Source organism: Acartia tonsa, chromosome 10 (assembly GCF_053477335.1).
Source record: "Acartia tonsa isolate MP-2025a chromosome 10, ASM5347733v1, whole genome shotgun sequence".
Lineage (NCBI taxonomy): Eukaryota > Metazoa > Arthropoda > Copepoda > Calanoida > Acartiidae > Acartia > Acartia tonsa.
The window spans coordinates 28,168,554-28,185,404 of record NC_137269.1 but is presented as its reverse complement, the minus strand read 5'-3'; the positions used below and the strand labels follow the sequence as shown (position 1 = coordinate 28,185,404).

The 16,851-nt window shown below is 31.2% G+C and overlaps 2 protein-coding genes across 3 annotated transcripts in view; one reads left to right on the top strand and one right to left on the bottom strand.

Moving 5' to 3' along the window:
* Positions 1-9,555, top strand: part of LOC145329780 (uncharacterized) — a 34,533-nt gene extending 24,978 nt beyond the window's left edge. Inside the window, exons 12-18 of the mRNA XM_080174172.1 lie at positions 26-89; positions 361-417; positions 1,603-1,677; positions 3,393-3,427; positions 3,969-4,065; positions 7,292-7,371; positions 7,643-9,555. Coding sequence (XP_080030298.1) covers positions 26-89; positions 361-417; positions 1,603-1,677; positions 3,393-3,427; positions 3,969-4,065; positions 7,292-7,371; positions 7,643-8,315 — 1,081 coding nt within the window. The 3' untranslated portion in view covers positions 8,316-9,555. The remainder of the gene's footprint in view (positions 1-25; positions 90-360; positions 418-1,602; positions 1,678-3,392; positions 3,428-3,968; positions 4,066-7,291; positions 7,372-7,642) is intronic.
* Positions 9,556-9,564: 9 nt separating this feature from the next.
* LOC145329781 (peptidyl-alpha-hydroxyglycine alpha-amidating lyase 2-like) lies at positions 9,565-14,293 on the bottom strand. 2 transcript variants are annotated; one of them, XR_013883092.1, is made up of 12 exons: positions 14,184-14,293; positions 13,577-13,675; positions 13,349-13,394; positions 12,813-12,906; positions 12,412-12,472; positions 12,242-12,286; positions 11,929-11,983; positions 11,773-11,844; positions 11,229-11,342; positions 10,991-11,072; positions 9,843-9,961; positions 9,565-9,669 (listed from the first exon to the last, which is right to left on the bottom strand). XR_013883092.1 is itself a non-coding variant. In XM_080174173.1 (11 exons), exons 2-11 carry the CDS (start codon positions 13,661-13,663, stop codon positions 9,913-9,915), a joined length of 705 nt encoding a protein of 234 aa, XP_080030299.1. In that variant the 5' UTR covers positions 13,664-13,675; positions 14,184-14,293; the 3' UTR covers positions 9,834-9,912. The 2 variants fall into 2 exon arrangements, 1 of the variants encoding a protein (XP_080030299.1); XM_080174173.1 differs by lacking the exon at positions 9,565-9,669 and having other exon boundaries at positions 9,834-9,961.
* Between the last annotated feature and the right edge of the window lie 2,558 nt (positions 14,294-16,851).

Below are 16,851 nucleotides of genomic sequence, written 5' to 3'. Positions count from 1 at the left end.
ATAATATGTTAATATTTTGTTTTAGAGATTCTTGGTTGTTAAAAAGTAATCCAACAGAAATTGATTTAAGATGGAACAACATAAGAAAGGTATTTTGCTTTAGTTTAAAAAAAAATAATGATTCAAATTCTTCAAATTACTATTGGCTTCATCCTAACTTAATGATCCACTCCCCCCCCCCCCCATCACCTCAACATTTCTAAAATTTTGAAAGGATATCTTAGGAGAGTTAAACAGACCTCCCCAATAAAAAGAAATACATTAAAAACATTCTATGACACGTTATGAAGATTAAAAATGTAAAAAAACTGCACAAAATCCATTGTGTTCTAAAATGACCAAAATGATTTGTATTTTTAGTTTGATATATCTGTGTTGGAACAGCTTTTATCTCAGCACTCTACTAAAATGAAAAGTGTAAGTGATGCTTTTCTACAAAGTAGCAGAATGTGTGTGTGTGTGTGTCCACTGTAAAGGAGAATCATACCGATACGGCAGTTAGCGAGATCCTTCGGTACACATAAGACAGATACACATCCTGATACTTTTTTACATAAGAATTTATTTTTAATATTGGGGATCAATTCAGTGTACGATTTTGAACACTACAATTCTGGAGTTTTACTGTCATATATGGTTAAAAACATTATTTACTTACTAAAAAATATAATACTAAGAAATTCTTTGAGAGCCTTTAGTTGTCAAACCGATGGAATCAATATTCTAGTGTTTATTTGCCATGTACTTAATAAACTTATGGACAAATTCAGTCTTCTGGGTGTTTGCATCATCTAGAAAAGTTTTTATAGACCAACACATTAAAGTTGCTGTCTTAATTATCCATAAACACAAAGATTTCTCAATTCGAACAAGAATAATTATTCAACCTTACTGTCTTCATAACAATTAAAAAGGATGTATTAAAAAGACACACCCTAGGCTACGAAATCATTTGATAGGTTTAATTGTTAGAAAAGAAGTTATATTACAAAAAAAAATAATTTTTAATGTTATCAAAAGTTAAAAAGATTAAATCATTACTAGTACGTCAAATATTAAATCTTAATAAGAAGTCTTATTAAATTTAGAAACGCGTCGTCTTTGAACATATGTGTTTATGTATGTACATTACTGCTGTAAAATTAAAGATTAAATCACCATTAAAAAAGATTTAATGTTCTTGCATTTTCTGTTATCATAAACATCTGATCATTAAATCTGGTTTCCACTGACAATTTTATGTTTTAGTATTATTTAAAGAGACATTGTATGCTTGTCTGCTATGTTTAATATCTTACTTGTTATATTTTATTACATAGAATCATATACACTAAAATCTATTGAAGTGAATAAAATGAAAGGTTTAATTGAAAAAAGGTACCATTGGCAAGTTACTGGACTAGGATATTTTATTATTTATCCTATTTTGATAAGATTTTTTTGTCTGGAACATTTTAGTGAACTTTTATATAAGTCCAGTGGTATTTTTAAGCTAATTCTTTAAGTCTTTAAAATGGTTTCAGGCTATTTCTATACTCTCTCTTACCTCTTTGAATACAGAACCACTTGATGCATCTGATTGTTTATTTATATTTATCTTAGATCGAAGAGGGATTGAACTTTTTATTTTCTGGAAACCCGTGGCAATGCAGCTGTTCCTCCATCAAACAAATACAGGTAGTATCTAGGAATACAGGTAGTAGCTAGAAATACAGGTAGTATCTAGAAATACAGGTAGTATCTAGAAATACAGGTAGTATCTAGAAATACAGGTATTATCTAGAAATACAGGTAGTATCTAGAAATACAGGTAGTATCTAGAAATACAGGTAGTATCTAGAAATACAGGTAGGATCTAGAAATACAGGTAGTATCTAGAAATACAGGTAGGATCTAGAAATACAGGTAGTATCTAGAAATACAGGTAGGATCTAGAAATACAGGTAGGATCTAGAAATACAGGTAGTATCTAGAAATACAGGTAGTATCTAGAAATACAGGTAGGATCTAGAAATACAGGTAGTATCTAGAAATACAGGTAGGATCTAGAAATACAGGTAGTATCTAGAAATACAGGTAGGATCTAGAAATACAGGTAGTATCTAGAAATACAGGTAGTATCTAGAAATACAGGTAGGATCTAGAAATACAGGTAGTATCTAGAAATACAGGTAGGATCTAGAAATACAGGTAGTATCTAGAAATACAGGTAGGATCTAGAAATACAGGTAGGATCTAGAAATACAGGTAGGATCTAGAAATACAGGTAGTATCTAGAAATCTTTCATATTCGTATAAATATATCTCATTCTATGAATTATAGATGTAGGACAAATACATGGCCCCTGTGGCGAGGAACTTTTTTTTCTCCTAGCAAATTGCTTTCTGTTTTTTTTTCCGATGCTATTGGCTGATATTTAAAGCCCAAATTGAAAGTAGGAATAGGGTCTTCACTCACTGGCAATCAGTGGGTAGAATTACATATAGCTCGTGCCTCTTCTATTCTTTTACTTTGATGTTAAGTTTTTTTTCATAAACAAATATTCTATCTCTCACTTATTCAAACACAAGCAAGTACTCCTCTTCAAGAAATTTACTTAAACATTTTATTAATTTTAATATATTTTAACCTCGTTTTAGTTCAAATAACAATACATCTATAAGACATCTTAATCTACCTACATATACAAAATTAAAATTATTTTGAGTGCCATTTTAAGCTTTCAAAGAAAAAAAATTCAAAAGTAATTCCACAATCAAATTTAATGAAAACTATTTTTGTTCATAGAAAAAACATGATTTTTCTCATTTTTCCTCTGTTTTCTATTTTGCGCATTTTCTGAAATTTAATCACATTTGTATGAGTGATTCTTACACAATATCTAAATTTATTTAAAATTCAATTTTTCCAAATAAATTTGATTTATTAAGATTTTAAGGTGTACTAGAAATATTTAAAAAGAATAAGGATTCTTGTATAATAAAGTATAAACAAAATAACTTTTAAGTTGTTCGCTAAAAAGGGGTTCAAAATTACTGCTTCGTTCGAGTATGTAATTCAAGTACATTTATACACAGTTTAATCTCTTTAACATCAAATGAAATGCTTAAGTCAAACTTACAGCAATTATCAAAAAATAACCAGGTTATATTAAACAAGCGGGCTACACCCACCCACCCCCCCCTAGAAGCCTCTAGGGGCACTTGATTTAAGGAAAGTGGGGGAATTGCACCCCTAATTTTAAATTGTCTTGAGAGGGTGGTAGTACCCTTCCCTGTAGATAAAAACCTTCCCATGACCTCAATTTAGTATTATGATGATAAAGTTCATAAACCTCCCCTTGAAAATAGATTTTGATTTAAAAAGTAAACTAACATATTCTTTTTTTTAGGAATTTCTGTATAAATACCAGTTTCTAATCAAGGAATGCTTTATATTTACGCTTTCAAATGTGTATACAAAATGCATTTTATAAATTCTCAAATTGCAAGTTTGTAACTTTTCCTTATTTTTCATTTTCCTGTTTGAGAAGCAAGTACAAATTTACTGTTTTAAAATACGACTTTTTATTTCAAAATATATTGCAACAATTCTTTTTAAATGGAGTGTGTTTTTTAAGCTGCTATATTTCAGTATCGGTCACCTTTTTTAGCGAATTGAACGAAGCCGATGGGCACTTTAAGACATTTTTATTGTAAATTTATAAGTTTGGATCAAGGAAAGCAAACGAAGTAGCAGGTTTCGTCGTATTTACACAGTAGCTTCTCTATTTCTAGCGTCTGAAGGGGGCTTTCACCCTGTGGGTCCGATTTCCAAACCTTGCGGGGCAATCATTACCATTTACCCAACTTAACCTAACCAAAAATAACCAATAATAATAATAAATCAAAAGTCATTGTGAATTTTTTTTGCAATTAAAGGTTGCATGCCCAACAGCGTGAAAAATGAAAAGCATAAATTGTCAGGATGCAGATGAAATGAAATGTATAGACCCTGATCTCAGCATTCTGGATCTCAACTTTAAGCTACTCTGTCAGCCGCCTGACAATTCGCAGTATCTTATGGTAAGTTGACTCTCAAGTTCTAGCTGGATTGTATCTGTTTATTGCATGTATTGGTCTATATACATATAAATCTTCTCATAATTCCCCCCCCCCCCAAAAAAAAAGAGGTAATAGACTGTTTTAGAAGTAAAGCGATTTCAAACATGGCATGATGATTCCTGTAACAGTTTAGGTTCAATTTAGTTACTTTTCTTTTTATATTAATATAATGTTCATTTTGCTTACATACAATTTTATAGATAGTCATTCTTTATATTTATTTTTATTGCTATCTAAACATTTTTACTTATATACATATAAAAAGATGAACATTCTTTTGGGAATCAAATACAGTATTCGTCAAGCTACACAATAAAAAAAGTTCCGTCTGTCCGTACGTCTGGTACGTACGTCTGCTACACTTGTATATTTTCTAAAAATATAGCAGTCAGACTGCTTTTTAGCTGCTTTTCCTTCCCTTTCATAGAACTTTTAACAATTATATGTGGTTAAGTGTTAATCTTAAATTGTCAATATTCGTTATAAATGTTAATATAGGCCAGTCTAGCCTTTTCAGAGATTTTACGTTACATACATCAAAGTGATTTTTGTTACAAATAGTTCAATGAAGTATTTATATATGAGACTATATCCGCTTTCAATCTTAAATTTTTAAAATTCGTTATAAAGTTAACATAGGCCATTCTAGCCTTTTCAGAGATCTTATGTCACAGACATCCAAGTACTTGTTGTTACAAATGGTTCACTGAAGTATTTATATATGAGACTTGATCTGCTTTTAGTGTAGTAGAATATTTGGTTAGAAAATAGAAAATAAGCCTTAGGATAGTTACACAGATTTGTCCGGGCTTCTTAGCAGCAATATTTATTTTAGCATAATATTAAAGGGGATGTCTGTCTGTCTTTTCATTTAAATTTAACATTGGAGCAATTATTTATCAGAAAGCTAATATATTGTTTTGTTATACATTTTTAAGAAATTGTAAAGAAATGAAGCTTTATTTACACAGTGTGGTCTAGGTTTAGACCAGCAACAATCATTTTATCCGAAGATTAAAAGGGGATGTATTGCATGCGTCTGTCTAATAAAATTAAAAAGAAATGCGACATATAGACCTTAGGAAGATTTTATTTTTTTGTTGTTGTAGAAGGAGGGGGGGGGGGGGGAAGGGTCCCAGTAAATAAATTTACTGCTCTCATAAATATCCAAATAAGAAATGATATAACTTTGGATTTTTTTGTACAAAGAAACCCACGTTTGGAAGTTTGGTATTGGATGATTATTACTTTCTCAAAACTCTTTCAGAAATAGTTCTACTTACTTGCACAATATCACGTCTTATTTTAAAAAAATAAGGACAATCTATAATACATAGTAGAACGATGTCTGTCTGTTTGTTTGTCTGTTTGTTTGTAGCGAAGGATCTTGCTAACCGCTGAACTGATCGGGTTCTCCTTTACAGGGTAGCTTCTCATAGATCCCGGAAAGGTTTATAACTATTTTCTTGGGGCGGTGGGACACCCAAACCCCCCAAAAAATGAAAAATACCCCCACCAAAAAAAAAAAATTTCTTTTTAAAACTAAAAATAAAATAGTGGGGTCGACTAACACCCCTCCCCCCCAAAAAAAAAATTATCTCCCCCCCCCAAAAAAAAAAAAATTTTTTTTCTTTTTCTTTTTTATTTTAAATCTAAAATACGAAAATTGGTTTGATCAAACCTCTTGGGGCCAAGCCCCTAGAGGCTAGGGGCGAAACCGCTAGTAATAGTATAAAGTAGCGCAGCTTAGCTCAATATCGCACACCATGTCCATAAATGCAATGGAGACATTTGAAAGGAAATCGCAAGAATTTACATATCTAGAATATCAAACTTACAAAATTGTAATTTTGAAGAATAGAATATATCTTAATTAATCATATTGAAAATTACATAGCAAGGAGTAATTAAGCCTTAGAGCAGGCCGTAAATTTACCCTTATAATTTTATTTATACATTTTATTTGGACAAATTACATAATTACAAAAATTATGAATTATATCAGAAAAATCGGATAATCCTCTCATGACAGAAGGACAAAAAGACAGACACAAACTATTATGTAGTAGAATTGCTAATAAAATCTATATTAGAGGAAATTATGGTTTATAAGTATATGTAATGCAATGCAGGGGTAGCTATTCTAACCAATAATTCTACAAAAAAAATCACGAAACCTTATAAAGTATCTGGTGGTATATTTTGTTTTTGTCATGTAACTGAAGAGGAGTGGGAAATAAGGGGAGGAAAAGGGGAAGAGGGTTGTGGGGAAATTTTCCATTAGAGTTGTTTGTCAGAATATCATTTCCTTGTCCCTGAGTATATGTGATAAGTAAAAATTTTAAAAAATTAAACATGCAGTAAAAATTTATTTGGTTTAACAGCCATTATAAATATTAAATTATCTATTCTTAAGTACAGCATATAGAAGGTCTAATGCTATTATATAAAGTAGATAACTTTTTTGTCTGTAATGAAGGATCTCACCAATCACTGAATCCTTTATATTTATAGTGAATCTTATATATAGGTCCTGAGATAGTTTTAGGCTATATCAATTTTATAAATAAGTCAGGGTATGGTTTTAGGCTATTTTTCTGACCTTCCGCCCTAAAAAATAGGGGCCCAGCCGCTAGTTCTAAATAAAATAGAAACTATACTTTTATAATATAGTTATATATGATTATGATAAGTTGTAATAATGATTTGCACGAAATATTGATTATAGAATAATTACATTATATAATCAGAATCATTTCATAATTAAGTTTACTAATAAAAATAGTTACAATTTAATTCGAAACGAGGATTAAAAGTTTGGATAATATTACAGTTTTGTTCAATATTAAACTTGAAGAAAACAACTATTAAATTTTGAATTCATTTTTAAGGGATTAAAATATACCGTTTTACTATATAATAGTTATTACAATGAAAAATTATAAGATTAAAACCAGTTTTATTACTGCGATGGGCAGGAGGCCCAATCCAACAAAACTGGTAGGTATTAATCTTATTATTTTAATTTTATTTTTCGAGGAAAATTGTCTGTAATCTGTTGCTACACATGATTTTTCAGTATGGAATAAACTTTTAAAAAGTGACAAAAATGTCTAGTGAACTGATATAGTTAATATTTTCGATATCTATTTAAGGTAAAAAAACTATTGATATATTTATTATTTAGACTTGCTTGGTGATTGTAGAATTAATACTGTTGATATCTCTTTCTGTCAAATTGATTTATGATACAGTTAATTATCACAGGTAAAACATTTTTTTTTTGGTTCAAAGTAACTTTATTTCAATAATTTTGTCAAAGGTTGTCTAAAAATTCTCCATTTTCTCTCTCTCTCTCTCTTTAATACACTTTCCTAAAAGTGAAAAAATTACCCCTTTGGACATTTTTTTGTATTACCAAATCAAAAATTGATTAAAGTTAACAAAGTTTTTAAGCGTTCATCATTAAATCTTTGCACTCAGTATAATTATTAGGCTATTGTCCCCTTCCTTTCCAATATATTTTTAATTGTCCTAGGACTGGTCATTTACCGTGGATAGCTCGTCACCTGTGTGGCGGAGAAAATCACCAGCTGCTCCATGACTCCATAGACAGCACAACCAAGCATACCTCCACACATCACAGCCTGCTGAAGGCTCCCAATCGGTTTATAAAAACCTATTGCTGTTGTTGTAAACAGCGGGCGGAATCAACACTGTCGGAACAGGCACATCTACAGCCGAATGGCGGCAAAAACGGTGGGGCCGTGATGCGGCACGACCAGCTACAATTAAGCCGACGCTGGCAGCGGACCTATTCAACAATGTCACGGGTTAATCGGTTTTCAACGGCGCTGGATTCTGCCTACGGTGGATCACGCCGGTTGGACCGCAGCATGTCATGCTATGGCGGTCATAGTGGCGAGTTAAGCGGCGTGGATAAATCACCGTCTCTTATTTCTGCCTCTATGCGCCAGTATCAAACAGTTACCGATTATAGCCAGCTTCAAAAGAAATCTTCAAAAATGTCGACAAAATCGCCTCAACTTAATCTCAGTTACGTGTCGCTTTCTCCAGATTTTGGACCGCTCAGGTCTAACAAGGAAGAGGCAAAATTTTTAAGTGACGTGAGACTTAATAATCTAAGATTAAAACACGAACAAAAACATGAAAAAGAGGCAATTAGTAAGATCTCAAAATTAGAATTTTAACAAATTTAGTTTTTAAAAAATATTTTCAGCCAGTCAAAATAATGGCGACTATAAGTGTCACATCCTTTGACTAGTGTCTTGATTTGAAAGTTGGTGTATATACAATGTTTAACACATTATTATTCATTCATGTGATATTATATATGTATGTGTAGATTTATTGTTCCATTTAAATGTTTTTAAGTTTATTTGTTTTTAGGGTGCATGAAATAACTGCCTCCTATTTATTTATTTATTTTACAGACTTATTTTTGTTTTTTTACTGGAAAACTTTCGGGAATATTATAAATAAAATTTTACTTTAAATTTACATGATTCAACTATTCTCTGTTATTAAAAACTGATATTTTCTAAAAATGAAACTAGAATGCAGTTTAGTTTTCTGTTTTATAGGGAAATATAAAGCTGCACGAGTTATGGACATTTATCAACTTTTTTCAAATGCCATTTTTTAAATAAGGAGTATAATTCCGATGCTTACACACCAAGTGCCTGTTGAGTACTGATACCCCCCCCCCCTATCTTTGAAATATTTTTTACCTTATGTCTAATACCTGCGGGAGGCCCTAACCCTGCGAGGCCAATACATGAAGCGAGACCCTAACCCTGCGGAGCTACATATTATCCAATACAACGTAACATATAAAAAACAACTAAATAACTTCCCCTCCCCCTAATTTTCAATTTATTTTTTTAAAAATTATGGAGGGGTGGAGTTATCATTGCTCAACAGGGTACTTTGTGGAAAAGTGCCAAAATCAAAATTTTGTCGCCAAAAAAAGTAATACAGTTGACACAATACAATCTGTCCCGATTTTGTATTACTTTTGCGGAACATGTTTCCAGTTACGTCATATTTTTCTTTCCCGAAAAAGGGAAGGGGGGAAAAAATCTCTTCAAAAGAGATGGGGAAAACCCCTTTTTCTCCCATCTCTTTCTTCTCCCCCCCCCTTCCCTTTTTTTCTTTCCCCCTTCCCTTTTTCGGGAAAGAAAAATATGACGTAACTGGAAAAATGTTCCGCTAAAGTAATACAAAATCGGGACAGATTGAATTGTGTCATACAGTTTAATTCACCTTTAAGATCTTGTCTATTTACTTCATTAAAAATTAATAAGGCTGTTAATTTTATTGTTTGCTCATTTAAAAACGATTACTATATTATATTATAAATTCTAGATTGTTTAAGTAATGTATTCTTTTTTAAGTGTGATATATTTTAATTTTATGTTAAATTTTGATCATGACAAATAAATTTAAATTGTTTATTTTGTCGTTTATTATTATTTGTATTAAGAGAGATGGATCATTAAAAGTTGAATAATCATAAGAAATATCACAAATACTAACAAATAAGAACCTCGTAAAAGTGTCGAACTATGACGTCAGAAAAAAATAACAATTAACCAATGAGAAGCCAGTATTCACTGTACTTGACCAATGGTAAAATATATAGCGGTCTCTCATTGGTTAATTGTTAATTTTTTCTGACGTCATAGTCAGACACTTTTACTTGGTTCAACAAATAATTCAGTTCCTATTGAGATTATCTTTTTGTTGATAACATACACGGTATAAAGTCGTAATTTACGTGATGATTTAGTCTCTGTAGTAAAATGACTCTTTTGATGGTACTAACTCAAACTTTCTGAAAATTAAAAAAAAACAGTTAAAAATAGTTATTTCTCGCATCGTATTATAGTCAGTTTTCCGCTGATAGGTAATAAAATATTATAAGTTAAATTCTAATTTTGTTCGCCCCGATTATTATTATAATTTTCTAGAAAATTGTCTTTAATAAGATACAATACACGATTTTTCAGCATGACTGAGAGCCGGTTCATGGATAATAACAAGTTTCGAAGCCATTCTATGAAACAACTCCCATCACATTATCAATGGAAATAATTTATATTATATGAATAAAATCAGTTTTATTAGCCCCGAATATTAAGATTTTTCATTTCAATATTGGTAGAAAATTGTGTGTTATACGATGATATACATGATTTTTCAGTATGGCTTAGAACTAGGACTAACACAGGAGTCTTAATCGGTTTCGATTCAATACTGGAAATATTTTATTAATTCAATCACAAATATTATCATGATGTATGTCTCTCTGTCCGTCTGTGTGTACCAACAAGGAAAATTAGTAGCTTAGCAATGCAATTTAAGTATATTTTAGATGAAAAAATAATTGCCAACTTAAAAAAATTATAGTAAGATTTGATGAACTGAAAGTAAGAAACAAGAAAATCACGAAACCTTGTATACTAATTTAAATAATCATCCTTTTTGGCATATTTTAAGTTTACCCTGCGGGGGACCCTAAACATGCAGGCCTAAACCTGTGGTGCGCTAACCCTGCGTGGCTACCTATACTTAATCTGATCTAATAAAGCTTTCAAATTATTTCAAAACAGAAGACGTCATTGTGTTTGTTGCCCTATTTCTCTGAAGTAAAAAACGTTTTCTTATTTGTTGGCTCAACAATTTCGGCGACTTCTATTGGATTTATAATCAACAGAAAATGTAATTTTCTGTATTATCATTGAGGATGTACATTGTAAATCAATTTATAGGCCATTGTCTTATCCCTTTAGATCCCTGGTTACTACACCTTCTTCGCCAGGTACAGATAATTTTCATTCTATCTAGAATATAAAATTTTTACCTAACTCTATTTGGGCCTATTTCAGCTACATAGAATGTTTTCCCATCTGATGATATTGCCACCTCATGTGGATTATTGAAGTCTATAAAAGAAGCACTGTTCAGTTGAGTCGTAAACGCACCAAGCCACAATTCTTTGACAATGGCAAGCATTTTATTTCCAACATTAAAAAGTAAAATTATTTAGCAGTATAAACAATTAAATTAAATTAAATGAAAAGATTTCCTAAAATGTGTACCTGTCCCCCAGTTGTTGATAACCCTGCCACCATCTGCCAGATCTAATATGATGCCACCAGGATTGATTCCTGTGTCAGAACCTGTAACTGCCAGCAGTGTGGAGCCATGCCCAGCTAAAATAAGATAATTTGCACTCTTAACCGATGCCTCTTTGTTATTTTTTAAAATTTCTCAGGGAGGGAGGGGCTACTGGGCTGTTTATTGCACTAGTCCCTAAAATATTAAAATAATGTCTTTTAGCATTATCCTCTTTTTTAAAATTTTTATACCCCCCTCCCAAAAAAACAACAATTTTTTTTACAATTAGGTTACGTTAGGTTATAGGCTAGGGAGCCGAGCGTCCGCGGATAGGCAGGCTAGGGGGCCGAGCGCTGCGGCTAGGCAGGCAAGTGTCTGGGGGGTGGGAGATGTATAAAAATTTTCAAAATTGAAAGATATATGTATTTCTAAAAGGATAATACCCGTCTTCTTATTCGTTGGCTTAAAAATTTTCAGGACTTTTACCCTCCAAAAAAATAGTTATAAATCTTCCTAGGACCTTACCAATTCCATAAACTCTGCCAATATTTTTAGCCTCCAGAACTGAAGATCCAAATTCCTGGGGATTCTTAATGCCTGAAATTTAAAAAGACAAATAAGCATTTTGAAAATATAAAAACGAATTATTTAATTCAACTAAAATGATAAAAGTTGTTTTACCTGCCCCAATACAATCAACTTTTCTACCCTCTCTGTCAGCTATGCACAAAGTATCCTGGCAAATAAAATTGTTCAAAGGCACTTAAACATTGTCAATTAAAATATTTTTTTTTGAGACAAAATGAGCTGCTTAAAATAAAATCAACAGGAGAATGTGGTATTTCACTTAGCCTTATAGATAGTTATAACAAAACCTTGGTTGATGGTAATACATAGATGAATTATTGGGGGCGTTGTAACAATTTGGTGTAACATATGTTGGGTCATTTTAGTATATCGAGGTTGAAGGAAGCGGGATTGATTTTGAACTTACCTCTTGTTCAAATAAAGCCAAGCTGTGAAGTACAGACCAGTCTCCCTAAAAATATACATATATAATAGTAAGGCGATGAAAATCAAAATTAAAAAATATGAATAAGAATAAGGTCCTTATAGTCATGAAAACATTTTAAAAGTTTAATTATAAAAATAATATAAATTAACCTGAATTTCAGTTTTATATGTTCCATTTGTATCATAAACAACAACTCTTTTATTGCAGTACCTTAACCGTTTTCAGTTATTAGCAGGACGGAAGGGAAAATTGGACTGATAATTTTACTGGTAAACTATTAACTAAGGTTTTTAAACACGTTCTCTCATTCATTGACTTAAAGGCGTTGGGTACTTTTCCAACTTATAACCATATTCTAATTTCAAAAGGAATGTATTGTACATCATTTTATCGTTCCTTGTCTTGATATATCGCCATAGTTTTGAATACATTATAGTATACAAAGTTTATAAGGAAGTGGATTGTTATTCTAGCCATCTTCGTGTTTCACTTTATTAGAGAATATGAAAATCTAGTGCAAGTTTCAAGTATTAAAAAATCCAATGGTTACCCGTCCGCAATGTAAACATTTCCAGATCTGCTGACAACTACACTGGATGGTTTACAGAAATGGCTGGCATCTGATCCAGGTACAAACTTTTCTCCTAAAAACAATTTTGTTAGAAGCGTTGCTACTTTATAATTACAGCATTTAAATATGTCTACGGATCATATTGACTGCTTGACTGGCGGAAGACGTGATATATAATAAATTTTGTGATTACAGTCAGTTTTTGACTAGGGTGGTGCGCGAAGCGAACCTGAAAATTTTCTTACCTTACGATTTTTAACATCCTCTTGACTCTATTTGTGGTGTATAATATCAAGGGGGTGTAGACCCTTTCCAAGGGAGGGGGGGGAGGGGAGTGTAGATTTTAGAAGGATGTAAGGGGTTTGACACATAGGGGGGTATAACCACCCACCTTGATACTCCCCCCTTCTGCACTCCTCTGGCTTATGTATTTTGTACTCTAAACTTTCAATTCCATCATATTCCATTTTCGTATCTGCGTTTAACAATATATAAAACCAAATAAAACTTTTTACCTAATACAAGAGAAGGGGTGGTGCTATTCCTTGGAAACATCATAACCTTAAAAATAATCTTTTCAGTAAAAGATAGAACGAATATAAAACTTTAATACAATAGATATAATTTGTATGTTTTAATCGTAATAGTTATTTATCGCTCTATATTATAGACAGCTTTCCGCGGATATCAAAATGTTTTCAACCTCCCCCCCCAAAAAAAAACAGGCAAAAACTTAAACTAACCTGATGTAATCCAACGTCAGTGGCCCAGATATTATTGTCAGGGTCCACAGAAATGCCATGAGGCATGTAGAAAAGGTTCGCACCCATCTCAGATTTTACCTTCAACAAAAAAATGGCATTCTTTAATAAGTGTTCTCATATTATTTCATCTTCCTTTTCTATATTGTTTACTTCTTTCAACTTTCTGTTTTGTGATTCTTCTTTCTCTTACATCTAATACTCTGAATGGTAAGCCATATACTTTGCTCAATCAGTTTAGTGTAAGCTCTCAGAGCATACAGTCGCATGCACAATGTGAAACTTTCTCAACTTTCTGTTTTGTGGTTCTTTTTTCTTACATCTAACTCTCTTAATGGCAAGTCATATACTTTGCTCATTATTTCAAACAGCTTAGCTATAATCGGAATTGACGGTCCTTGTTTTTTTTAGGAGGTTAGGTTAGTTCTACCATCTTAAAGCAGCCTGCAGTGGGATTGAGGACTGTAATTGATTCTCCTTAGTTTTTCATAAATGAATGTGAAGTTATAACTATAACTATTTTTATTCATCCACAAATGTTTATATTTGAGGCTTAGTCGCGGTTGCCGAGACCTGATTGTAACCCTACCTGTCCAGTAATCTGATCAACAGTAAGAATAGTGTTCACTGTTATTGGACCTGCAGGCTTATCCTAGTAAAATGTTATCATTATTTTTTTATATAAAAAGCTTAATAAAAGAATTTGTATGATTTTAACCCATTGTAAATTAGAACCGTTTCTCAGCCATACTGAAAAATCATCTCTCGTATTGTATTATAGACACTTTTCTACGAATAGTAAAATAAACCAAGTAAAACATAATGAGTTTAATGATTTGATAATAAAAATAATTAAAATGATTCCTTAAGAACATTATTTGGAAGGAAGGTCTCGCTGTCCCAGATAACTGAACCACGGTGGAATATAATAGGATCATCATCTAAAATATCAAAATTATAAGCGTATACAATTATATTTTATTGTATTAGTTTAAAAAAACAAGAATTTCAACATCTACAGCATGACCCTCGAAAAAGTATTTTTAAGCATCTGCAGCCCATATTTCTCAATGAATTATCAAAAAATGTATATGTTCTTGTTCTCTGTAGATTTCCACATAAGTAGATATAAAAATATTTTTTTTACATCAATTAACAGCTGAGATTTTTTGAGCCAAAGTTTTGAAAAAGTGGCTGAGGAAAAAGTAACTTTTCAAGAAAAAATTTTTTTAAAGTGAAATGACGTGTTTTCCTCATAATTTCAATACTTTTTATAAAACTTATATAAAGATGTTTCCAAGAAATTTATTTCATGCTGAAAGCACTTTTTTCACTTGCTCTAAAAGGCATTTTTAGATTAGTGTAAATTGCAAAAACACCCTTACAGAAAGAAATCATATAAAAAATAGTAGCAAATTGAAAGTTTACATAAACAGAAATCAAACACTTTTTATTTTATCAAAATAAATTAAAAAACCAAAAAGTTACAGCTACAAACTTTTATTAAACATTTAATAATTTAAATGATTTTTATGTGTCTTAGATTAATTTGATAAGTGGGCGTGAATTTATTGGTAAAGGTTGCGCTAATCCTTCTGGTAATGAGCATAAATTGGGGAGGGGTTTATTTAAGGTCATATTAATAAGTGGGAGATATTATAAGATTTGAGGGAAAATGGTTATAAGAAAAATGTATTCAGTAAAATTTGAAAAGTAGTTTTTTATATGTAAAAGTAACGTTTTTAAATGCAATAAAAAATGTATCAATTGTAAACTTGCTCTTCTTTCTTATTTGTTTTTTAACTGGTTGATAAAAAGTAATATACTAATAAAAACTAAGAAATATTTAGCAATATCCAGTTTCTCAAGCACTTTTTCCAAACTTTGGCTTTAAAAATCTCGGCTGTTAATTGATGTAAAAAAAATATTTTGATATCCTTTGATGTAGAAAATTATAGAGAACAAGTACATATGAATCTTTTAATATTTTATTGAGAAATATAGGCTGCAGATGCTTAAAAATACTTTTTCGAGGGTCATGCTGTATATCAACAATTAATTTCAATAATAAGTAGTAAATAATCCAGTATGAATTTGAACCCGATTAATATCCGCGGGATTAGAACAATTTTCCACGAATCCTGATATTGATACCAGTTTTTATCTTATAATTTTTCATTTAAATAACCGAATAAAGCTGTCTATAATACGATGCCATGAAGTACGGATATGTATTTAAAGAGTAGATGTACATTGGTCATTGGAATTTTCGCAGGAAATTTCATGAATATTCTAATGTAATATATCACATTAAAAAATATAAACACAGACGGACAAAGTGAGTTATAGTGCATGCTAATTAATCCTGAGCTGGATCTTTAAATCATTTTAGTGGTGAGCCAGATCGGGGTGAGCCGAATTTAAGCTTGGCATTTCATAAAATGCTGTGCTCTCATTGGTGGAAAGTTGGCTCACCCCGATCTGGCTCACCACTAAAATGATTTAAAGATCCAGTTCTGAAAGAATTTTCTCTAAAATTTCATACATTTATGATTCTAATCAGCTCTGACTAACGGACGTTTGAAATTGTAAACTAGCTACACATACAAAATTAAAAAGTACTTACATTTATTAACAGCTATACCAGAAACCTGTTAAAGCAATGGATTAAATTCAATTGATATATTTTTGGTAAGAGCAAAGGTATTCTAATCTCTTCAAAAATGGTTATGAATTGATGGATATGTATAAAGAAGGTGTATCAACTTTTTTTTTTATAGCTAGCCGGTTCTTTTAGTAAGTAATAGATGTAAAATTTTTCATAGAATTCAGATATGCAATCGGTTTTTTTGTAGACCTCTTATTTTTTAAGTAATTTAAGTTTAAAAAAAAAAGATTAAGTCGATTTTAAGGTACTAAAACGCAACAAAAAAAAGGAAGAAAATGTCCATTATGTACAAAAATAGTAAGATCTTTAATTTGACACCTTACTTTTTGAATTTTGTCAGGTAATTATAAAAAAAATTGATTTTTTTAAACCCACGAGAATAAAAACTTTGAACTTAATTTTATCATTTCATAGGTAAAAAAATATGGGTTAATATATACCTTTAGAATCAGAAAAATATTACGAATCCATTGTAAGCAAAATTGAAAAAAAAGTAAAAAAATAAAAATAATCAAATGGCCAATTATATTTTTTGTTCAGGCAACACTATCGTCTTCCCTTTTTTACCCCATCTTTACCCCCTCTTTAC

What these genes read in the sequence shown, in the direction of transcription:
- LOC145329781 (XM_080174173.1), bottom strand. Translation starts at nt 13,663, where the DNA reads ATGGGTGCGAACCTTTTCTACATGCCTCATGGCATTTCTGTGGACCCT. An exon ending in CATATAAAACTGAAATTCAG is followed by an intron (nt 12,287 to 12,411) that starts GTTAATTTATAT and finishes GTATATTTTTAG; the next exon opens with GGAGACTGGTCTGTACTTCA. An exon ending in ATAGGCCCAAATAGAGTTAG is followed by an intron (nt 9,962 to 10,990) that starts GTAAAAATTTTA and finishes TTTAATTTTCAG; the next exon opens with AAAGTTTGAGTTAGTACCAT.